The sequence below is a fragment of the Strigops habroptila genome, chromosome 3, assembly GCF_004027225.2.
Source record: "Strigops habroptila isolate Jane chromosome 3, bStrHab1.2.pri, whole genome shotgun sequence".
In the NCBI taxonomy this organism is placed as follows: Eukaryota; Metazoa; Chordata; class Aves; order Psittaciformes; family Psittacidae; genus Strigops; species Strigops habroptila.
In genome coordinates, this window is record NC_044279.2 from 66028191 (window position 1) to 66052844 (window position 24654).

At 42.2% G+C, this 24654-nt stretch overlaps 1 protein-coding gene across 1 annotated transcript in view; it reads right to left on the reverse strand.

The window, feature by feature from the left end:
* Positions 1-167: 167 nt before the first annotated feature.
* The window catches only part of WNK1 (WNK lysine deficient protein kinase 1), a 104808-nt gene continuing 80321 nt past the window's right edge, over positions 168-24654 (reverse strand). The window contains 10 exon segments of the mRNA XM_030479685.1: positions 168-3075; positions 3362-3549; positions 10475-10669; positions 11665-11867; positions 12837-13495; positions 14045-14118; positions 15403-15472; positions 16161-16247; positions 20383-20466; positions 23164-24590. Coding sequence (XP_030335545.1) covers positions 2761-3075; positions 3362-3549; positions 10475-10669; positions 11665-11867; positions 12837-13495; positions 14045-14118; positions 15403-15472; positions 16161-16247; positions 20383-20466; positions 23164-24590 — 3302 coding nt within the window. The 3' untranslated portion in view covers positions 168-2760.

Genomic DNA, 24654 nt, shown 5'->3' on the forward strand with positions numbered 1-24654 from the left:
CAACCAGAGCAGGTTTGGTTTATTCGAATGACTCCATTCAATATTCTACATAGGTACCGAGTGGCAGCACAAAGCGCAACCGTCCGAGAAGAGCAGTGCCGGAGTTCAGGGCAAGACACAACTAACTACGGCCAGGGGAGCCCAAATGTTCAGTTCATTTTTTTTTTTTTTTTTTTTTTTTTTTACAGTGTACATTGTTAAATAATGTAAAGAAAACGCTTGTAATTCAGAAACAGATTTTATGTGGAAAAAGATACTCAAAGTGTAATATTAAACAAAATAATTTAACAGTTCAGTAGCATTAGTTTATTCCTCTAGACTTCAGTTATTCATCCACAGGAGGGGTGGGGGAGGGGGAATCAATGGTAAATAAAACCAGTTCTTGCATAACATTAAGTGAAAAAACGACCTCAAACTTATTAGATCAAAATTAAATAACCACGTGCTGCATCCAGCCAATCTGTTCCCCTGGCATGAACATTGCCCTTGTTTCATCCCTGCCTCAGGTCTGCCACTGCTCCCGTTTCCAGAGCTCACCTCACCCCTCACGCTGCGCGTCTTCCGGAAACCCCTCTGCATCCGCCCTGAGGGCAGAGCAGAGGGTCCCAACCCGCCCCGGCCACTGGGACTCCTGCTTTCTGCCCCTTCCCCACGCACCCACCTCAAGCCTCCTCGCTCCTGTAGCTCTACTCTGCACTTCAGTTCCAAAGAATAACCCTCCCTGGGCCTAAGGAACTGGAGCTCACCCCACTCGCTTTCACCCTCAGCCTGTACCCGGCCCCATTGCCAAACCTGCTGTAAAACAAGAGACAGGAAAGGAACGGAGCTCGAGCGTGTCTCTGTAAAGATGAACAAGCGAGAACATCTGCAGACAGAAAACTCTCTATTAAGGCTCCAGGGGGGAACAGCGCTTCAGGAAGGAAACAAAACAGGCAACAAAACAGGCAAGTAACGTCTCCGTGACGCACCAGCTTCCGGGATACTGGTGAGCTACTCCCAAGTACCAGGAAGCAGTACCCTCATCCTTCACAGCTTTCTGCAGCACTACAGGAATACTGGCTGGTATTATTTTTACTTTGAAGAGGAAACCAGTATTTGTTTCTTTAAATATGAAAGGGAGAATGACCAAAGCAGAAGGTACAGTACAGCTCCTAAGAGGTGACAGATAGTTACCTGGTACCAGCTTGAAATTTGATAAGAGTGAACAGAATCGTGAATCCTCCAAGACAGACAAGAGGAAACTTCTTGACGCCGGCTGTTTCAAGTACATCCATTGCCGGCAATGGACGTTGCACCAGGACATTCCTGGCTTACATGGATTTTACCAAAAATAAAATAAAAGAAAAAAAAAGGGAAAAAAAAAAGAAGAAAAAAAAAAGAAGAAAGAAAAAGGTAAGCAAAGCAATCCCAGCAGACAGGCCCACGCCAGCGAGCAGTGGCACCTCTCCCTCGAGTCACATCCTGACCAAACACCTTCACCACTTTGCCGGTGGAGTCTAACTGCATCTTCAGTTGGGCCTCTCCCAAAGACACACGTTCTCCCCATCCTCTCTCTCTGTTCCCGATCCAAACCTCCTGCCTCCGCAGCCAATATTGGTGAGTCCTGTCTTAGCTTCACCCGCACCCCTCCGTCCCCGTCACACCAGCCACCTCAGACCTGAGGACAAGTTCCCCAACGTATGGAACACCGTTCCAGCCCGCGGCCTCCATGACTTCCCCCTCCAAACACCTACTCTAAACAGTAACGGTATCACTAAAGAAGCTCTTAGGTACAAATGGTCCGTCCTTCTCTGAGCCTGCCCTGGTCCGCCTGGGGGTCTGCTGGGAAGTTGACGCTAACTGCAGAAGCAATAGAAGTCCAAGGCACTAAAATATCCAGCAAGCATACTGGGAGAACAGACAAGTATTCAAGTACATTAATTTATACAATTTTACATTCACATTTATTTATCTAATACAATGCAAATACAAAGGAAAAAGTTAAAGTGTCTCCAATAAGTATAAGGATATAGCTAGCTTTTTTTCCCATTTTTTTTCTTTTTAACTTTTTTAACCCTCTATATTCCACTCATTTTTAAACTACTGTTGTCCAACAACATTTATATATCACAGTGTTTCCACATCAAAACTGATGGTAAGTACATGTCCGCAGGGAACTTTTAAAAATTCTTTTAAACAATTTAAATTGCTCTAATGCTGCAGTCAAAGCTGTTAATATCTTACTTAAAGCAGTAATGACCTATCAAGCACGGGCTGCACTGCAAGTCCATTCCTGTGCCCCACCATTTCAGAGCCAGATACGATTGACTGGGGAGAGGGAGAGGAGGGGGATTTGGACAGCTTTTCTCTTGGTCTTGGTTCTTCAGGGAGAGATGAGAAGTGTGCTAAAGCCTCATGCTAGGATTCAGCTCTCCCACCTTGACACGTGTGGATTCAGCCTCAAACCAGAGAAAAATTATACAGCAAGACTGCGTGAACTGACCCCATGACTTCTCTTCACAACTCTTGATCCCAACAAGAGCAGAACCGCTCGGTCAAAAGCACTGTCCCATCGTAAGGATGCTGATCATCCTCCTCCCCCTTCATGGTGTGTGGGGAAACTCCCTTTACAGAGAGTTGACAGCAATGGTTGGAAAAAGAGAAATTCATTCCCAGTCTGGCAAGCTACCAGTTCATTGCAGCACTAGGAGTTGATACAGGGCCCCATCTCCCTCCCCATGTCCTGTCCCGAGGTCTAGCCAGCAGGGTCTCCACGCGTGGCTAAGTGGTCCGCAGGTTGGAGCCTGGAGGGTTGCTGATGGATTTTTGCAAGTTGCTGATGTTGAAGCTCTGCAGAGATGTGGCACCAACGGGCTGGAACTGACCGAGCGGCGGCTGTGCTGGACCACTCGTCCCACTCCATGGAGCGGCGAAAGATGCTGCTGGGTAACCGTACTGCTGCGGAGGGCACATCGCCTTCGTGAAGGGACCTAAAGAGGTAGCTGATGCTGCAGAGATGGGCGTAGCACCCAGGGAAGATGTCATAGAGATACAGAGCTGACCTGGTGCCGAGAATTTTCTTGCCATTCCAGGGCCCTGGAAAAAAAACCCAACCCCCAAGAAAAGTTACACAACTGTGCTTAAAAATCATAGGTTCCCCCTTGCTCCGCAAGTCATTCCCAATGGATGTTGAGAACACCATGGCCCTCCTCTTTGGTTATCCCCTTTCCCTCTCACAGCGGGTGATACAATCCTGCACCAAGACAGAGCTGACGGCTTTCTAGAACAGCTGTCCATGCTCCGCAGCAAGCCGTGTTTGATACCCCAATGAAGCAGCACTGACACAGTTCCTTACCCTAAACATCCACAGATTATGCCTTACCTCATAGTTGCTATGCCCTTTGCCAACTTTCTTGCCAGAGAGGTTCATGGCATCTCGGGCCCAGTTATCTACCAGCTTGTGCAGGTCATCTGTGAAAGTCCCTTTCCGGCTTGAGGCAATAGCAGTAGGCTGAGGCTGAGGCGCTTGGCTGTTCACCGTAGCCCCGACTGTGTTAGTGCTGCTGGTCCCTACAAGTACAGAAAGCCGGGAATCAAAACTTAGGTTAAAGCTCGCCTTTCTCTAAGTAAATTTAATAATTGTGGTAATGGTACACCAATAGAGAGCCAGTTAAAATGCCATGCAGGTTAATTCTAAGTTTCAATCCCAGGACACACTGAAGTGGGAACTACAAGGACTCCTACAGGCATTTTCCCAGATTAAGAGTATTCCATAGATAAGTTTACTTCTCAAGACGTGCTGCAAGTAGTCATCTTAAGAGGGGAATAGTAGTAGCCTACAGGCGTTTGTAGAGGAAAAAGGAGATTAATTTCAGCATTGAATGACAGTAGAGCCACATCATTCTCTCATCCTGCACCTTTTAATTAGCAGCAACCACTACTGGCACGGGTCAATTCCACCTTGGAGGCCAATGCTGGATGCTGAATAAGGAGCAGTACAATCAGCATCGTCAGCTGCTCTGTAGCAAATTATCTCCACTTTGTAAAATGAAGACAAAAATTCACCCAGATTATGTAAAAAAGCCAAAGTGAGGAACAGCAACTGTTGTTTCCAATAGCTGCCATACTTATGTTCTTGAGGATAACCAGATGGGACTGTCTTCATCCACCAAAGAGCCAGGATCAGCAGGAGAAGTCTGCACTGCATTAAAGTTTGCTTTTTGCCTCTGAAAGCATTTTTTTGCCATTATGTTCAGATTTCCTATGTCAGAAGAACAAGCATTTCAGATGCAAACAACTAACAGAGCTGAAAGAAGGCAGAAATGAGAGTAGTTCCTCAGACATGTTTTGACAAGTTTTTCTATTCGCTGGGTTGATTGTAAGAACACAAAAAAAAACCCCTTCACAAATACCAGGTTTCAGTTCTGCTAGAAAGCTTGCTGAACATTTCCCTGTAGGAAAAAAAGTCTAGCGGCTCTGTTTTGGACAGCCTCACTAGCCTCCTCACACTCACAAGCAAGCTACTGCACTTGAATTTAGGTTTTTTAATGGCAGACTTCATAACAGCTAACGAAGAAATTGTGTGTTATTGAGTTCTCAGCAGTATGGAAAAGTATCCTCATGTTCAGATGTGGAAGCGATGGTTAACCACTAGGGCAGACTTTTTCTGAAGGACATGATAAAGGCAGAATGAATCTGGATTTTTCAAATCCATTTTCTACAAAACCGAACATCACCATCAGTACCTGGCCACAGCAGTGCTAAATGCAGCACTCCTTGCAAGCACAGCATCCTCACCTACTTGGTTCTCAAAGTTCCTCAAACGTTTCTACCTGCTCACTCTGAAGACTGTAACTGGGAAATCCAAAGAAACCTGAGCTTATGGCAGACATTTCTGAAGAAAACCGATTAAAAGTGGAGCATCAAAAGCGCCAGCAGTGAAAATCATCTCTCTATTGCAAAGGCTGAATGACAGAGTTGCTGTCTCTTGCCTGACAGCTACTTCATCTGTTCCGCTTTCCCTGGCTATCAGCCACATTCCTTGCAACCACTGTATCAAAGAAAGAACTGGCTCCAAACCCCTGCAGGAATGTTTCATATTGAGGAGTGAATTAGGAAGGTGACGTACTTACTATGCAGGACAAATAAGCAAAGTGTTACTGCCTCTAGTAGTGCTGAGGAGGGACGGATATGTAACCCTCTCACCAGTTCCAGCTCAGGCATGGAAGTGGCTCCCAGTCTGGGTGCCCACAGGAGGGGGCAGCAGTTGTTACAGGCAGGCAAATGCATGCAACAGTACACATGAAAGGGAAAGTGAAGAAACAGGTTCCCTAACCAGGGTGTGCAGCGGCAGCACAGGTGAGGAATAACAGGAACACACGGTAAGGTGGCAAGGGAAATCTACAGCGAAATAACAAGAACCTTAAGCATTTATCATGTGGAAAGGGCTCAGAATACCATTACTAAATAAGCGCAATGATGTGAAAGGTGAAATTAAAGACAAATGAGGCAAAAGCAAGAAAGAGGTACTCGGGGGGAGCTGCCAAAACCAGTAACAATCACATTCCACTGTGAGGGTTCATGCAGGGATTGATACACTTGCTCCCATCCTCTTCATGATGGCCAGTATCTGCTTTTGGTATTTCACATTTCCACTTCAATCAACCAGCACACTGGATCCTGGGCCTATGCTGGAGGGCTTCCTTAGGCCTCAGAAGGGAGAGAATTAATCGAGGTATATACTACAGTGCATTCAGCTGAAGATATGAAAGATCATTTAAGAAAGTTTAAGTGTTTTGAAAGGACCGGATTGGTTCGGAGGGTAAGGGTGAGAGGTTGCGAGAGCTTTGTCTCCAAAAGCCATTTCATTAGGGAGCTCCTATCTTGGGTCACTGACAGACCAGCCTGCACCGTTATAGGTGAGCTGTACAATCACTAAAGCTCCCAGGTAATGTCAATTTAAAAAATGACTTCTCAGGAATTTTACATTTTAGCTCTGACGTAGTCACTGCCTGCAGAAACTGCCATCCAGAAGAGTCTGAAAAGGAAGTGCTTCAACTTGTAGCATTCAATGGAAACAACCCCCCACATTCCTGCTCGGTCACAGCAGCCGTCCCCAGTTCTGCTCTGACATGAAGGATCTGAAGTGAAACAGGCCTGCCTCTCTCTCTCTCCAGCTCGCTACCATTAATGCCTTCATTCTGCCCTTTTATTTTCACCCACATAAACCAGCAGCCAAAAGACACCTTTACAACAATCTTGAGTGACATGAGCACACACAGGCTTTTCCCAACATCTCTTGCTTTGGGAGATGCACTGGAGATCTCCGATGGCTTACTCTTACTCTTTTCAAATGCTGAAGGACTGTCTGCAATTGGATCCATCACTGAGGTGGCAAACCCCATCAGATCTGCAAACAAACCAGCTGCTCAACGGTACAAGTCTAGCACATTACAGCGAGCAACTGACCCCGATGCTCAGTTCGCTCTCGTTAAGAGATGAGCAGAGTTCCACAGTGAAGGTGAGGTTCTGCCTTGCCTCCACTTGTCTGTGAGAGAAATAGCCAGACTATTCACTATGCTGACGACGGAGTACACATTAGAGGGCATAACATAGACAGACAGATGCTGTGCTGGAGACAGAGTCAGGGAGGTAAGGCTTCAGTGACCAGAAAAAGCTGATGAATAGCTTTACAATCAGGAATCGGGGATAACAGAAATAAGATAATTACTACAGAGCTGGTTGCAAGGACAGACTTTTTTCACCATCTTCCCTGAAGCACAAAGAGAGAGTAATTTGTTAAAGATAAGAGAAACAGTGAGAAATGTTTAGTATCAGGAAACAGTACAAAAAGCTTGGTGAGAAACAGAGGGGACAGCACAGCAGGGCTCCTGGAGTCACTACTGGGACATTTGAGGAAAAACCCAAAGACTGGTCAGTTTAATCAGTTGTGCTTTCAGAAGAAGAGGCCCAGCCAGCCTCTTACATTTATTCTTCCCAAACTGTAGTGAAGAATGTCAGTAGACGTTCCTGTCACAACTGGCTGTTATCCCAAAAGGAAAAGCAACTACATCTTCCATGTTTGTCAGGATGTAGGAAGCATTTTACAACTATCAAAGTCTGACCAGTTTACAACATGAGAAACATTTATTTGAAAGGTCAAGTGCTTTTAGTTTGCCACCTTATGTTCTCAGATCTGTGAAATGGTCCAGGCATTCCCTGCCAAGCTGTACCACTCTGTTTCTCCAGCTGCACAGTTAAAAGCATCAATTACTGCACTGTTTCCTCCACACTGCTGATTTTAACCCAGCATCTTCTCCAGTTGTCACTCTCCACAACAGTCTGCATTAGCGTTTCAAGGACAAGACTCCAGGAAGCAAGCAACCTGCAGTAAGCTGAGTGCCAGGCTGAGCTGCACCATGCCAAGCATTACCTGCTTTTACAGGACAGCTACAACACACTTCTCGAAAAGAATCCATTTCCCTTAACACCAGTCCCACAAGCAAGAGAAACACATGCCAAAGTGCTCTTACAGCCAGATGATGGTTGATTTGCAGCAAGCCAAGGCCTTATAAGTAAATGATGCTCTCATATATTCAGTTCATTGTCAATTTTAGAAACAGAATGGCTGCTCTTTATATTCCCTACTCCAAAAAAGAACAGGCCAGACTTAAGATGAGTTTTTAAAGTTAGCTTTGGTAAGAATTTAACTTCTTCCAAGAAAGGAACCATAAAACTTGAGATTGCAGATGTCAGTGCACACCTGCACATTAATATACCCAGCGGCTCAATTTGAGAAATTAAATACTATTAGTACTTATATCCCCAAATCCAATGAAGTGGGATAGAGGTATCACTGCAAAACTGAACAGCCAGGAAAAAATCCCACTCCCTCTGCCTGGGTCCCTTTCTCAGAGGATGGAGCTGGTTGCATTGCAGCTGTCTCTGCAGAAGGCCAGGCCCAGTTCCTGCACATGACACCAGCTCAGCTGTGCTACTGCTAACTGTAGCCAGACAGATGCTACAGATGCATGTCATGCAGTGCAGCGACTGGAACTCTCTTTACAGCACTTAAAGCTTTCTCATATCAAGTCACTCCAGAGGGTGGGAAATACACGTCGGATATTTAAAGGGTCCAGCCTGCAGAAGCAGCATGGGAGGTGTTGCAGCACTGCCAATAAAAAGCATCACATCAGCAGCCTCAGCTCAAGCGCATCATTACTTCAATCACATCAGAAGTTTGAGGCTCTCTTTTAAGTTTGGCCTAATGTAAGTACAAATGAAAGGATTTTGAGAAGAGCTGCAAGGTAACTTGTGAGGGTTAACAGGATGTCCGAAGATGTCTGTTTACCCACCTTTACTGCTATTTTTTCCACATTTAGTGTATCTCGAATTTACAGTAAAAGCTGCTAAACCTGGGCCCACTAGTAGGTTGGGTAAGGATCCCAGGTCCAGGTAAGGATCTTTTGAGTTTGCCTGAAAATATACTCTAAGTATTTTAAAAACCCTCAGCACTTTAATCTTTAGCAATCCACCTGCTAATGATCATAAGAAGTCAGTATTAACTGCCTACAGGTGGCTTCAATGCTCTGCAATGTAATCAGCACCAGTGCTGAGCACATGCAAAACCACATCCAACTTGCGCTGCAAGGACACTGCTGGAGGAAGTCAATATATTCCCCCACCAGTTACAGCAGTGTCCAACAAAGGAATAATTTGGAAAACAAATCTTCCTCACTGTTCCACTAGAAAGACTACCTCTCCTCCAAGCCTCACGTCAGCTAAGATACATTGAAGCGTAATTCTTAAGGCAGGCCAAAAGAAATGCCTGTGCACCCACAACTTGCTAACTCTCCCCAGTTTCTGTCACTTCACTGAACTGTCCTGAAAGTTTCCACCAAATGGAAATAAGTACTTGTTATTATGTATTTAACAACAGAGAATACCTAACACGAGAACCCAAACTTCTAAAGGCGTGCGAAGAGCAGCTCAGCTGAACCATGGGATGGGAGGGAATACAAAGTGGCAGATAAGAATGGGCTGCATGAAACAGATCCAAGCAGCAGGAAAAAACCAAACAAACAACAAGACAAAACAAAAAAACAGACAAGGAAGGAGTAAAGGTGTTACACACAAAGAGCCAAGCAGGGCGTACTCAGAAATCGGGTCCTCCTGCCACCAGGCTTGAACGTCACTCTCTCAGATGCACAGTTAAACTTCGCACAGCCTGTGAGAAAACAAAAACGGGAAGAACAGAGAAAGGAGAGGAGAAGAGACAGAACACCACTACAAGATGTTAGCAACTTGAGGTTGAAAGGGTGAAATGCATTAACATGACACACAAGAATAAGCCTCAAACTGGGGACCAAAGAGTATGTAGACAATATACAGAGTGAAGAGACTCCCTCTAATACCTCCAGACACGAGGCCAAGTCTGCTGTGTTACTCTCCGGGACATAACCCAACAATAAGGTTACAATCTATAGGAAAGCCAAATCCTGGCAGAAGTATCCAATTCTGAAGCGGTACTGCGCAACTCTAGATACAAGGAGATGATTCATGTACCTCGGAAATACTTGAAACAGTTCATTAAAAAAACACCTCTACAGAAAATTCTTCCAAAAAGTCTGTTTCCATTTTCTGTCTGTACTTCTCCAATTTCAGCAAAAACACATTAGAATTGATATATTCAGGCAGTCTGTGGCAAAGCTTTCCAAAAAGGTGTTCATGGGAAAAAAAAAGAAGCCTGGAACAGCTAAGTTCAGAGAAGTAAAGGAATCAAGCTGTCATCCCCTTAATGGCTGGCAAACAAAAAAGCCCTCCCTACCAAATTAATCAGAGCTGCAATTGAGAAATTATTTGATAACATACTAAGCAATCCGCGAGTAACTTGAGTAAATTAACAACTTATTACTCCTATCATTCCATCCTCCTACACTAACTCTTCCTTCCAGGATAACTGTTTAACTCACAATTGCAGACCATGAGCCTTTTTACCTTTTGTTGTTAAAAATTCCACTGACAGAAACAGCCAAAGCAATTTGGAAGTCTAAAAGGGCTCTGAGTCTTCGGAAATTTCCTACCACTTCAATTATCTGTAAACATCAAAGTTGCTCTGCCCCTTCCGTGGTCTCGCTTCACATTTCCAACCCCCATTACCATCTGTCTCCTCATCCTTTCAGCCAATGCCTTTCCCCCAGGTCAGCAGAACACTGCTCACCACCACCACACTGCACTCTCTTATATTGGTGCTTTCATTATAGCAGACAGGGCCATGCACTACGTATTCATAACTTCAACCACCTCACACTTCACCTACATGAGCAGGTAGAAATCTAGCTGCAAAAACCCCCACTCTTATCAGCCTCCATGCATAGGTTGGAGGCTATCAATCTAATTTACCTGATGTATTAAAAATCAAATGTCATCAAGTTGGTCATTCGTTCACCAGTAACAAAGGTGCAAGACTCGACACGAATTCCATCCAAAGCCTTACCTTGGCTTGGTGCCGAAAGGCTTGGTACCGAAAGGGCACCATCACTGGTAAAGGCAGAGTAGAGATTTTCACTAGAAGGTGAAGGTTTGAGGGGCTGTAACAAATGGTTCTGCCCAGTCTCTGGCACACTACCAGGAGGATGAAGAGTCTGCTGAGGGGGCAAGACCGATGGTGCACTTTGAGCTGACAGATTGCCTAGAAGAAGGAGGAAGGCAAAAAGTCATTCAACATTTCAGTTTCTCCACATCATTTTCAAAGCTTCTATCATTGTTCCCCAGGGACAGGAGTAATAACAGAGGAAAGACTGACTGGAACGTTTACTAACAGAAAAAAATCGTTATCACCATCTGGTCAAGCATGACAATCCAGGCAAGAAAGGGGTAGGCAGGGGGAGGGAACTGCTCCAGTTTCTGAGAAAGCATTAAGACTAGAAAAATTCTTATTTATTAAGTTTTAAGGCAACTCTGTTCTAGCTCATTGTCACATGCTCACACACAGCTCCCATATCATATAACAAAACCAAAGTGAGCAGCCAGGGGGGCTGGATACAGAAACTGCAGCATGACGTGGAATTACCAAAGTGAATGTGCAAGAGGCAGTAACAAATACTCCTGGTCACAGTATGGCCCTCCAACATTGTTCGCTCAATGCTGCAGGATTTGACAGACATCTACAATTACCCAGCAAGCATCAGACATCCATGTAATTCAAACAGGAAACAGAACTATTTTTCTGTGTTCTGTTTATTATAAAAATGGTTTTAGTAAGAAAGGAAGCCTTGACAATTGAAACTGTTTCTCAGCATGTAAGTACAAAAAAAATTGCAACTCCATTAAATAAAAAAAAAATCACTGCTTTAACACCCATCAACTGCGGCTACGTTTCTGAAGTGCAAGGACACTAGTAATACTGTGCTTAAGTGCTACTAAGGTAGTGAAAATCAATCAAATCACAACTTTAAAACTGCTCTTACAGAACAGCATCTTTCAGCAGATTACACAACTCACAAGCAAGACTGCCAAATAGCAAAAACAATTACAAAAATGATCTAGTAGTCCAGGTAGTGGAGGAACTGGGTCACACCTCACACCCCCCCAAGAAAGACAAGATGGAGACACAGACATAGATCTAGGAATGAAAGATGGTACCTTGTCTGTTTTATCCACTCAAAAAATTGAAGTAAGTCTCACCTGATAGCTGAGGGCTCTTATTTCCCTGTGAGCTGCTACGACTGGACTTGCTGCCTTTTCCTTTAGTAGGTCGTCTCCTCCTTCCTGAAAGTGGTGCAGCTGGGGGAATAATTACTGCAGGTGGGGCCTTTCCCAATTTCATGTATAGTGACTCAATCTCCTGCTTCTGGCGACTCTGCAGCTCCTGGATCTCTTTAAGGTGCCTAACAAGTTACAAAAGAGTATGACTTACCCAAAATTCTATGTATATACATGCATGCATACAACCCCTGCCCTCCAGTCAAGCCTGACGAGCTTCTTCGGTCAAACTCTCATCAACATTTAAGGATGGAAGAAATAAATCTTTACCACAAATAACCACTGAACACACATGGTGGGACACTTGCCATTTTCTGCTGTGCTCTAACCCTGGCTAGAATTCCAGCACAAAGTTCCCGATGCTGTAATCACAGAACCAGGATAAATGGAAGTACAAAAAACCCATACACCTACACTGTAGAAGATCAAATAATTTGGCACTTAAATGCTACAAGAACAGCTAGATTAGTCATGTTCTGAGGAATATGGCCTTGGAGACATCTACATTTCTATTTGCCTTAGGGAGGTTTTTCAGAGCAGTTGCATACACAAGGTTTAAAATCACCAGCTGCCCTAAAAAAAGTTTGACTTTCAGTATAAATAAATCAGTAGGTCACACTGCTTGACTTCTAAATGTTTTTTGTAAGCCAACAAGGATCCTTCAGGAAAAGGAGAATGACTGGAAGTGCCAGAAATGCATATCAGAAATACAGAATTGTGTGTCATTTTCAAATGAGACACACACTATTCACCAATAACTACTAAACTTCAGTGATATGCAAAACTTCCACATATCTGCACTCTTACCCACAGTGCAGCAATTAATCTAAACACATGCAACAAGGTCACAAGTTAAAAAATTAAGCACAGAAACACACATATACCTTTTTTGTCATAATTGTGTACTACCACTTTCCTACTAAAAAAACCTTACTTCCCACTAATACTGGCAATGGGTCCTGACACTTATCAAAGGTTGAGTCTTTTAAAGAAGTTTACTTCTGTTCTTTGTGAAAAGTAGAACATGGATGAAATTCACATTAATCCTGTTACATGTATTTCAGACATGACCACACAAGGTAAAAAAGCCTTACTTCTCCCGTAACCGACGGAGTTCCAATTTCAAGTCTTCATCTTCAATATCCGACTCATTGTCACTGCTCATGTAGGAAGAGTTGAATGAGTTGCTAAGGCTCTGAACAGGGAGGCTGATCTTTGACCCCAGGGGCTGAAGGGAATCTGGGCTCCCCGAGCCATCATCCAAATCCTTAGCCATCCCGCTCAAGAAGGCTGCCTCTGGTTCAGAGGACGGACCATTCATGTGTGGGGACTGCCCCGAGTCCAAGTCTGTCTTCGGAGCTGCAGCTGAAGGCGCAACTTCTTCCAAGCCCACAGAGAGAGGAAGAGTCATTGGCTCTTTCTCTGCGCAGCTGACCTCATCCTGAGTCTTTGACACTGAAAAGCGCCCAACTTGATCCGTTGTTGTTGTTACCTGAAAGCGCCCAACCTTAGTAGGCTGACCAACATCTACTGGTAATTGCAGCACAGGAACTGTCTGAGGAATGCTATCTACCACACCCAAGGAAGAGTCAACAACAGCCTCGCTTTTCCGACTGCCAGCCTGCTTTACCAGTGTACTCTCTGGACTACTGCCAGAAAGAGATGAAGAATCAGTGGAGGTTGTTTCAAATGGCACCGGCTTAGTTTCAGGTTTGTCACCCTCTTTTAGCACATCATCCACTGCCACAGACACCTAGAATAGAAATACAATCATGCAGACTTTCTTAGTTCTTCCTTAACATGATGCTTTTGTTTAGCTTAATAGTAAGATACATCTGAGAGGAGAAAATAACTCATTTCCTTGGTATGCCACAAAGCAAGCTACTGCTTCCCTCCAAGTAACACAGTGCCACACAAAATAGTACTTCTAAGCAAAGTGGAGGATTAATTCCAAGAAATACAGCAGATTCAGAGGGGACTTCCTTCAAAAACAGGACATACTACAGTGAACACACCAGCACTGTTAGCCAAAAAGCAGCGAGCACTAAGACCAAGGCCAACTGTTACACAGCTAAAGCCTGACATGGTAAAATGCTGTATTCACAATTCTAGACCTACATGATGGAGTGCAATCTCTGCCCTGAATGCAAACAGCACCTGCACAAAGCACTGCATTCACAAGCTCAACATAGACATTTTTCTCCCCACAGAAAAATCCACCATGAGGCCCACTTTGCTGGAACTATGCAGGAACTATTAGAAGATCCTGTATCAACAACCAAATGAGTTTAACATCTCCTACCTGGAACCGTCCCATCTTAAGAACACCAGCTCCTGCTGTGGTAGCCATAGCACTGCTCTCTCCACCACATGACGCTGAAGGTAACGAAAAGGAGAATGGCATTTTAACGAAAATGAGCAACCAATTATTTGAATTCCAACCATTTCTTTTTATCTACTTCAAACTTAACTATCAATTAACTCCTAACAGGACTTGGCATTCATGCAACCTGACCTCTTTTTAGAGATACAGAATATCAAGACATGCTGTTAAAATGAAATATTTTTCTATCAAGATTCCCTGCACGGTATACTTGCTAAAAGTGCACTTATAAATAGCAGTAAAAAAAATGTACACACTGATTTCTAACAGGGATGTGAAATATCCAAAGAATAAAAAGCTTGTTTTAATTCAATACCCACACTGACTACCTAAGTTTCACAAATGTCAGAGACAATTTATTAATAGGAAAGTGGCAAGTTGGAGAAATGCTATAAACCACATTTACTCAAAGCAGTCTGCCTGAAGCTTTCAGAGCTGGATTCTTAGGTGTCAGCTCCTAATTTTGTTGCTGTATACACTGGCAGTGTAAGGTTACAAAGCTGAGAAATAACATTCTATTTTAAATGAGTTCTATTGGGCAGCGTTCTGTGTTCGTTAAGGAAGTTTTGTTTACTTTTACCTTCTAAACTTCAGCAGGCAAAACCCAACTCATTTTCTACCAAACAAATGAGTTCTACAATCTAGTTCACTAGCATACCAAAATGACAACATATTATTTTCCTGTTGCTTTTATTAGCTTTTGAAGGTTTGTCATTGAACTTCAGAGCAATAACATTTATTAGATAGGTAATAATTTTAATACCACATGAACTGTTTCTTTTTAAAAGGAAGATTTTAAAAACTAAAGCTATTAGGGGAATACTGACATGAAAGATAGTAGTTTAACCTTCATTTCTTTTTTTAAATAGAAAGGAAACACTTTTAGGTATCCTACACATAGAACACAGCACAATGACACAAAATGAGAAGTCTTCATGTTGTTGCCAGGAACATAACACAAGACAGAAAGCTGTTCCTTCAAATCCTGAAGCTGTACCTTATCAGCATACTGGAGATTCTTTGCAAGTCTCAATTTAGCATTTTGGACAGCTTTAAATCCTAAATGAGTTACTATAATATGCATACATCATTCCCCTCTCCTGGCCTACGGTGGAAAATTTCAGTCTTGTCTAGTCTAAAAACTAAAACGATCCTTAGGGAATTGCCACCATATGACTTACTAAAAGAGGCTATATCCTTCCAAGTTGTTAGTCTGTTCAATTTTAGATCATATCTGCATGTTGACAAAGCGTCTGAAATAATCAAGGCAGTCTTACCATCCTTCAGAGACTGTGTTGCTGTGGACACCAGCCCGGTAACCGTTGTAGATGCTACTGAGGGCACAGACTACAGGTTCAAGGGGGAAAACAAAGTAAATTAAAAGAATCAGCAGTTTATTTGAATGCCAACAAAGACAACATATAATATATTACATAATCTTTACTCCCACCAGAGTATGACTCACAACAAGATGAATGCAGGAATTTTAACCTCCAAAACAAGCAACGTTAACAAGAGATTCTGCTCGCCTTACAACTCCAAGGCTGTCAGCAGAGCATCCCCTTTTGCTTTGCAGAAGTCATACGTAAGTAGCCACTTGAAGATCACTATCTGCAATGTCAATCACTATCTGCATTTGATATCAAATGTTATTATTGTCTTTTAAAATTTCAGTTCCACACTTGAAACATCTCTCCCAGTTTAAGACTAACATATCGCAATACTTCTTTTATACTGCTCTTTCCCCCTTATTCTTTAGTCACTTCCCCTTCTAGTTTGGTGACGTTAATGATATCACCACAAAAGCTAGATTAAGAACTAATACCAAAACCAGCCTCAGGAAATATGTCATCTATTATAACATAGATATTTTTTCCAATTTTGGTTGACTCAGTCCCACCAACTGGAAGATGACTCTTCATTTTTATTTTTAAAAGTGTAAAGACTGGTCTAGTGATATTAAAAGCAGTGACCTAAGAGCTCGATAACACCAAAGTTTTTCAAGACTACTGAACTGCCAACATTGCAAACGTACACAGGCAGGAACAGATGTCACTGGAACGGTCTCTGGACTAAGGGTTCTTCTCAGCTTAGCATCCAGATCTTCCAGTGGCTGTTGGGACTGAGAAAGGAAAGAGTAAACAGCTGCCCGAGTTCAGGAGAAATACATCACATTTGAGAAACAGCCATATTTAATACTAAAATTTAAAGCAGTCACTACAGCTTCCATATTTCTATCACATTCCCTTCCTACATGTTTACACTTACCATGTAAGATCGGAAGCAATTTAAGCAACGTATCTGGTAAAAACAAACACACACACCCCCCAAAAAAAAAACCCCAAAAAACAGAAAAGCAGCATTAAGTGGAACTTGTGTTGTCCCTGAAGTTAGCATGTAGCTTGCATTCCCACTCTTAAGAACTGAGCAAAGACGCTGCAAGCCTCCAAGCTCTACGCTTTTTGGTAACTGTATCGTGGATTATCTAAAACCCTGAAGTCAGTCGATTAGGAAATAAGAATACAGAAAAATTAAAAAAGATGCCCATAATTTCAAAAGCAAGCATGGAAAGAGCAAGACTGAGGATAACAGTCACACACACAAAAAAAAAAAAGAATAATAATTAACAAAAGACACACCACTTACACGTTCCCTCAAAGAAGCTATCTGGATGGATTGACTTGAAGAGGAGGAAGGGAGAGAGTCAGAATCTCTTAAGTGTGCTTATTACTTAGATTTCAGCTGTGAGTTGGCATCCAAGATATATTTCAAACTTGGCCAATTGAATTGGGGAAGGGAAGAGAAGATAAATTACCTAAAAATATCTTAAAATACAATACTTTTGAGCGAATCTGAACTTTTCTTAATTAGGGCCATACCCATAAGATACCTATGGAAGAAGAAAGTGTTGGCAGATTGCACCAAGTTGCAGTTCTGACCCTATGGGGTAGAAATTTTCATCTGAACTTCAGTATCATTAATGCTTCCAAGTATTTTATATTAAAAAGCTAGAACTGAAGCTGAGGTCACAGCAACATAAAAACATAAGACACAAAGATGCAGACCTCTATAATGCTTAGCAGATAAGTGAGCTAACTTAATTCAATAATACTCTAAAATAAAAAGGACATTTCACCTGAAATACTATGTAATTCTCACCACTTATGATCACAAAAAGATTTTTTCTTCAAGTAAACAAAGAGCTGAGATATCAGAATGATCAGGAAATGAAGATATCCTTATGGAACAAGGGTACCAAAATAAAGCTTGAAAATATACCTAAATACATTTAAGAAATAAGTAGAACAGGTATTCAAGACTGAGGAACAAACTGTCCAAAACTGGTCTTGAGATGACACGTACCTAGTCTGCAAATTAGGATTCTGGTACTCAAGAAAGAAAGAAAGGAAGGAAGAAAAAGTTGTGCAATGAGCTACTGACGGAAGCAGTAAGGAAGGCAAGACTACCTACTTTAAGACAAGCCAGTAATTTTCCAGATAGTATTACATGATAGCAGCAAATGCTCAGAACAGTCAATTAGATTTGATCCAGTTGGTCTCCTTCAATTTCGTCTCACTCCTAGAGAGGCTTTAGAGTTCAAATGAGAAGTGAAATTAGGTAAACTGTTTGCAAAGGACAAGCAGCAAGGGATCTATATTTGTGCCTTTTCCATACCACAAATCCTGCCAGGAATACCTATGACAAACAGGAAGGAGCCGCCTTTTGCAGTGGTACAGTGGGTTGAGTCACATAAGTGGCAACAAGTGCTTTGAGTTTGGGGGGGAAATATTACTTACATACCCAGTTCCAAGCAATGACAATAAAAAGGACTATGAGTTTAGAGTGGCTGATTTTAACCAGCTGCTTCAGGTCCCTTTGCTAATGCTAAGAGCACACATAAGTAGTATCACCAAATTGTTGTCTCCTCTTCAGCAAAACCATGCTTCAGAAAGAACTGGCTGAAAGGCATACCAGCTTCTGCCCCCAGTAAACAGTGGGGAAAAAAAGTGTTACTTCCTAACACTGCCATCTTACAGATCTATGTAAGTCATTCAGCTTCTTCCTCAGTTTGGAAGCAGAAGATGCTCATTTCCTGATTACTCACAGGGCAGGAACATGGCCCTCATTCAGCCTGCTAGGAAGCAGCTGCATAAAACCAAATACAGCAGCACTCCTTTCCATGACAGGTTTCAAGAGCCATACCTTCTTCACTTTCAAAGTTTTCTTACATAAAGAGCACAAAATTTTGCCTTTTCACACTGACTAATACTTTCCAAGTAGCGGATGGATTCTCATTGCTTACAAAAGATTCAAACATGCTTTAGAATTAAAAAGAAGAGACATCCAAGAAGTAGTTTGGGACACAGATGCCATCTGTGAGGACTCCTTTATGAAGGTCACTGATTTGCATTTGCTCCATCAGATGAAGACCAAGAAGGTGGCAAAGCAAGAACAGACAGCATGAGATGTCAACTTAAGGCATGTTGTAACTTAGGTCAGCTAGATTGTTTCCAGTCTAACCTCCAGGACAAAAAAATCTATGCAAACTCAGACTTGAAAGATTCTTAAGAAATCACAAAATAATGACATTTACTGGGGGAATTCAAGAAACTGCTGAATAAAGACAGAGTTTTTGCATAGAGAACACTGGAGGAAAAAAGCTGGGAAAGTTTAAAAGGGACAATTCATGTCATAACCAACAGAACTACATGAAAGCAGCTAACATGCCCTGCTGTGAATCATGGTTCTGACGTTTGAAAGACAGAAATGGAAATACTACTCCAGTGGTATCTTTGAAGATTAGTCCCCAAATAGATGTAATTCAGTTTTTACAGTTTTAGCTGTACAACATGAGCCATGACCTTTAAAGTTCGTTTTAAAATTCCCTTCCACAGGTGATACTTGAACTCAAGAGCTCCATTGCAAGAGATGAGAGAAGACTGTTACCAGAGTGTTACAGAGAGGATTTTATCAAGGTTAGCTCAGTCTGCATTAAATTAAAAATCTTAGTGGTCAAGAAAACAAAGAAATCAGGCCATAGTGCTAATAAGCACTCTCCAAATTTTCATACTGTAGCTATTTTACAGGAACTACTTTTACATTATAATTAAAACTTATGTGAATAATTCCTTTCAATAAAATTACTGACTCCAATTCAAGCTTTTGAACACATAATCTAAGGCTATTCACTGTGGACATAAGCCACAGGTGGAAGAGCTTAATACTCAAAGAAGCACACATACACAGGAAACACTAGATTTAAGACAAAAATCACTCTGAGCTTTAAGCAGGCACCACATGGTACCAACTTGAATCCTATCTTCTCTACAGTTTTGAATACAAAATCATGGTGATAGTTCTGTGCCAAGTGTACTTTAATATAATTCCATAGAAAGCCACCTTTGTGTTCATCTACAAACTTCTTTCAAAAGTAGCACAACTATCTCATGTCTCAATGGGTTTTGTTTGGTTATTTTTTTCAGTTTTTCTTCACATATTGAAGTGTAATGTTCCCATGTTACATCTCATTACACATCATTTAGAAGATCCATAAAACAGTTTTGGTTTAATACAGTTCCTTCAATTACAGTTGGGGCTTTTTCCCCATTTTTAAACAGAAGTGAAGAGAGATTTAATCTTTGTGATCTTTAGTTGATCACCTGTCCAATTTACATACAAATATCCAAACTAGCTATTGCATACAAGGACAGAATCTGAGCAAGGGAACCCTATTACATTTCAACTCATGTTTACGATCAGGAACTTCAAATACTTTTGCATATCTGAAAGCCTAATGTAATCAGAGCATAGGAATAAGCACAAAAATACAGAACAGGAATTTGCAAAGCCAACAATTTTGCACTTTCATTAACATTTCATTGCAGTATATACTGCTTCCCTGAAGAACTATTATTTTGCTACTAACCCTTTCCAAGAAGAAACCAGGTTCAAGTTTTCTGCACACACTCACCTGTGTTACATTTTTAAAGAAACCTTCTAAAGTTCGGGTTAACACACAGTAAAAACCCAAGCCTGATTAATTGTTCCTGTACTTCAGACACTGGATACAGCATCCCAAAGGGCAAGCTCCAGATCCGTGCTGAAGTGACTCTGGCTACTGCTACAGTACACAAAGGGGTTACTTGGTCAAAAGAAAAGAAAACAAAGACATTAATAACATGCAATGGAGAGTTTAATCGAAACATGCTCTTTGAAAGGGAAAGAATCAGATAAAAATCTGCCAAGTCGTGTAGCACCTGAGTTAGTGAAGGTCCTGGAAAAGGTGGCAGGGGCTCACTGGATGGAGTGCCAGCCGGAAGTTCAGAACCTATTGGTAGCACCTATGGATAACGAAGAGGAAACGCGAGTCCATCAGACACGGAACAACAGAAGGATCTGATACCAAGCTACAGTCAGTCATGTCATACAACAGAAGCCTCAACATTTTTTTCTGTAGAGACTTCCTTCCTGGAGAGTTAGCATAGAGTCTGTAGGGAATTTTGCAACAAAGCTGGGGGGTGTTGTTTGTTTGCTTTTGCTTTATTTGCAGATTATCTACAAGCAGCCACAATTTCCAGTTTAAACAAGCTGCTGTGTCCAGGAGCAAAGTATCGTGAGGACATTATTTTCAAGTCTGCAAGAAATGCTACAGTAATTCTTTCAAAAACCAATTACGTTTCCGAGAAGCTTAATTTATAAAAGGGTGCAAGAATGCAATCAATCTCCTTACAACAGATCTATGTTAACTGCTCATTAGCAACAGCAAGCTACGTGCTTCTCGCAAATTGTTCCAAGCAACATGACTTGAGAACAGGAACTGCCATGCCTGAGGATGTCTCCACTTGTTAAGAAGCAGATTTATAGACCTCTCACCAATCTCTTGATCCATCACTTTTTTTTGAACCTGAAGGCTGTTGATGACCCACAGAAGATGACTAGGCCATGCAACTGGGTAGGGGGAAGTCATCCAGGTTATATGGAAGAGGTTAGAGAGACTGGAAAGGTTAGAAGGAGGCACCAAAGCTTCTCCGCCAGGTCAGACAGTACATTCCAGTTAGTTATTTCCATTGTTAGGGAAGTGGGAAGTTCTAGGAATTAAGTGATCCATTACACAATTTGCAATTCTTATTCTCAGCTGTAATCCTGAGGCTCGACCATGACTTTGAAGTTTGAGAAACACATGATAGCCTTATGAGTTATAGTGTTGGTCAACCGGCTTCCCTTAGGACAACACCGAGCACTGCTGGGTATGGGTAACTGGCCCAAAGTCTACTCTGGTCCTCAACAAGCAGAACCAGTTCTAGCTTGCAACTGTGTTACCATGGTTTAACTAATGGTTCAAATTGCAGTAATAAGTGCCTCGTGAAGATAAAACTCCATTAATATCGAGCCTTCCAAAAATGTTTCAGCAGGAACTACGCCATGTTGCATTGCCTCAGCTTTTTTATGCACTGGGGACATACATGTAGATGTTACCCGTTCCGAGGCATGATGAATTTATAAGCTGTGGTAAGTTAATAATTTTGTTTATAAGACTCAACACATGCTTTAAATAAATTCATAAGACAAGTTAAAATGCATTTTAACTGTCTAGGTTAGCATAAACATAAACAGGTTGCATTTTAACTGTCTAGGTTAGCATAAACATAAACTAGGTTGCCCATAAACAAAACACACAGTTTAGTAAACTCCAGAAAACTAAAGCAATAAGCTCCATAAAGCTCAAAACCAACACACAAACTGAAACTAAAATTTAGCTTTGGAAAAAAACCCAAACTAATTCAGAAGTGAAAACTTCAGAGGAGGTAGTTTTTCCACAACTGACAATCAAAACCCCCTAACATTTATTACATTTAAACCCAAACCTTTCTAATTACAGGTTTGCAATTAGCAGGTTTCTAACTATTCCAACTGTTCCTGAACCAATACCAGTTCTTGTTATTTTTTAATCTTTCTTTTCTAATTCCCTGCCCAGCTTCCTTGGCACATATTCCTGCTCCTCCATGGCAGATATTTTCTGCTTTGTTTGAATACAAAAACTAGAAGGGAAAGACTACTAATGAACAGAGATGCTAGAACCATTAGCTCAATTTGAACAGCCTGAAACTGGTTAATAGCAAGGCTGGCTAAAGATGACCAACACAGGCTACTGATGAGTGGAAAAGTACCTTAGAGAAACAAAAAGAAGTATTAAGGATTTTGGTTTGTTAAAACACCTGAAACTTTCTTCAACCTATTTCCATTTAACTTTGAAAAAGAAAGGGCTACAATAGTTTAAAAACTGAAATACACTGTCTCCCAACACAGGGAGCCATTTAAAAGAAAATAGGTAGTCTAATTTCATGTATTGGTATGTTGGTTAGTGAGCAGGTAACACCCTTCATGACACAGCTCAAGCTGTTACTGTAAGTCATGACTATCTCTTTCATAAAGAGTGCTTGTTTGAAGAGCATAATTCAGTAAAAAACACTAAAGGGGTTTTTTTCCAGATACACAGGTACCTTTTAAACTTCACAAATCCAATATTTGGAAGTAAAAGAGCATCCAGGCACCGCATAAGCAGTGGAGGACTAAAAAAACAAAGGTTCAGCTTTGCCTTCAAGGAACTGGCTGATGACAAGAAGCAAAAGCTAAGCTATCCTGACTACTTTGTGAAACATATAACCACCCTGTCTCATTCTAGTGATCATGTACAAAATAAAAAGCTATTTAATGCAAGTCTTCTAAATTCTATTTGGGAAAAAAAAAAAACCCTCCAAACAACAAAACAAACCACAGTTGCTTCACTCTTTGTAGTGCAGGAGTAAGAAAAATTAACAGCAACACTAGAGAACTCTTAGAGGCACAATACAGAATTGGACCTGTTTTTTCCAATATGGACAAAATAAAACACATCTTGGGACACACAAAAACAACAGTATTACATTAAATGAAGACAACTCTGCATGAATAAATGTTTTGCTTTATAAAAGGGATTCTGCTTGAGAAGGCTGTTTCCTACAATACTTGAATATTCACACAATTGTTGCATTTCTTACCGGTACCCTGCTAAGAGGGGGCTTTGAAGGAGAGGTCCCTGGTTTCACTACTGCTGTGGCAATGCTGCTTGATGCTGAAATATAGCTGACCGGGGTGATCACTTGCCCGGGAGTGGCAACTGGGGTGAGCACTGGCAAGCCAGTTGGTCCAAGAGGCAAACTGGTCGGAGGTATACAAGTGCTAATGGATGTCAGGGGTTTAGTTGGTGCAACAACAGTGGTCGGTATCCCAGGAATAACTGTAGTTTCCATTACCAGCGACGTCTCCAGAGATACTGATGGATGCGCTGCTCCCACATTACCATGTTCACTGAAGAGAGACCGTAGCTTTTCTTCCAGGGTCTTTATATCATCAATACCAGGAGCTTTAGACTGAGCATCAGCATCAGCCTCCAGACAGTGAATATGAGGCTGATTCGGTAATGGAGCTGGTTGAGGCTGGCTGTGTATCAAAGTTTGCTGTACTGCAGGCAAGTTAGTGACCGGCTGTGGTAACACACCAGGTAAGGGAACCTGGGGCAACATGGGTGTTGCACCTGGAATCTGGGGTAGGACAGGTGTTGATGTAATTCCTGATGGGACAAGTAAGGGATGTATCACTGGCTGAGTGACTGAACCACATATGCTTGTTGCTACTGAGGATGACAAAGGTGCCGAGATGGGAAGAGATAAGCCAGCTGCATTGCAGAGGTGTGGTTTATCCGTAGACTGCCCACTCTCAGGCAGCGACTGTGGAGCACTTACAACTGTTGTTTCTGCCAGATTGGAGACAGAGCCACTGCTACTAAGCTGAGGAAGCTGCAAAGGCACATTCGAAGCCAGAGACAGGGCAACAGATGTCTGTGGTGCTGCCATACTACTCACAATCTGAGGAGCAGACTGAGATGTCACAACTGGTGCAACGACACCAAGACCAGTGACACCAGGAACCTGGGTAGATGGCAGTGCCAAAGATGACGGTGTGCTGATACTGGGGGCAATGTCTCCAGTTACTGGTTGAGCAGGCTGGGATGTGGTAGGTAAGGAGAAAGAAGCAGGGGCGCTCACACTGGAAGCAACACCAGTCGATTGCTGTCCAGATTGTGAGGCTGGAGGTGCAGAAATAGAGCTTGGCACACTTGCGCTTGGCGCAACTCCAACAGCTGCACTTTCTGAAGGCAAAGTAACAGATCCTGGAAGAGAAACACCAGTGGTGGAGGGAACAGATCCTGTAGAAGCAGCCCCAGATGCAGGAGGTGCACCACTGCCTGCCCCGGTAGAAAGTGCAGGTGGAAATGGTGGTATTGATTGATTGAACACTGGAGGGGCTGTACTAGGTCCTTCTGTCATTTGACCATGCCCCATCTCAGAGAAAGCCTGCTGCAAGCTCAGTGATGATGCTGAGTGGGAGAGATTCATGCCAGGACCATGGAGTGGGGATGCAGCAACTGGAAGAACAGAAAAATGTCAGTCTACCTGGAAAAGTTCAATACAGTATTAACGTATATTGCT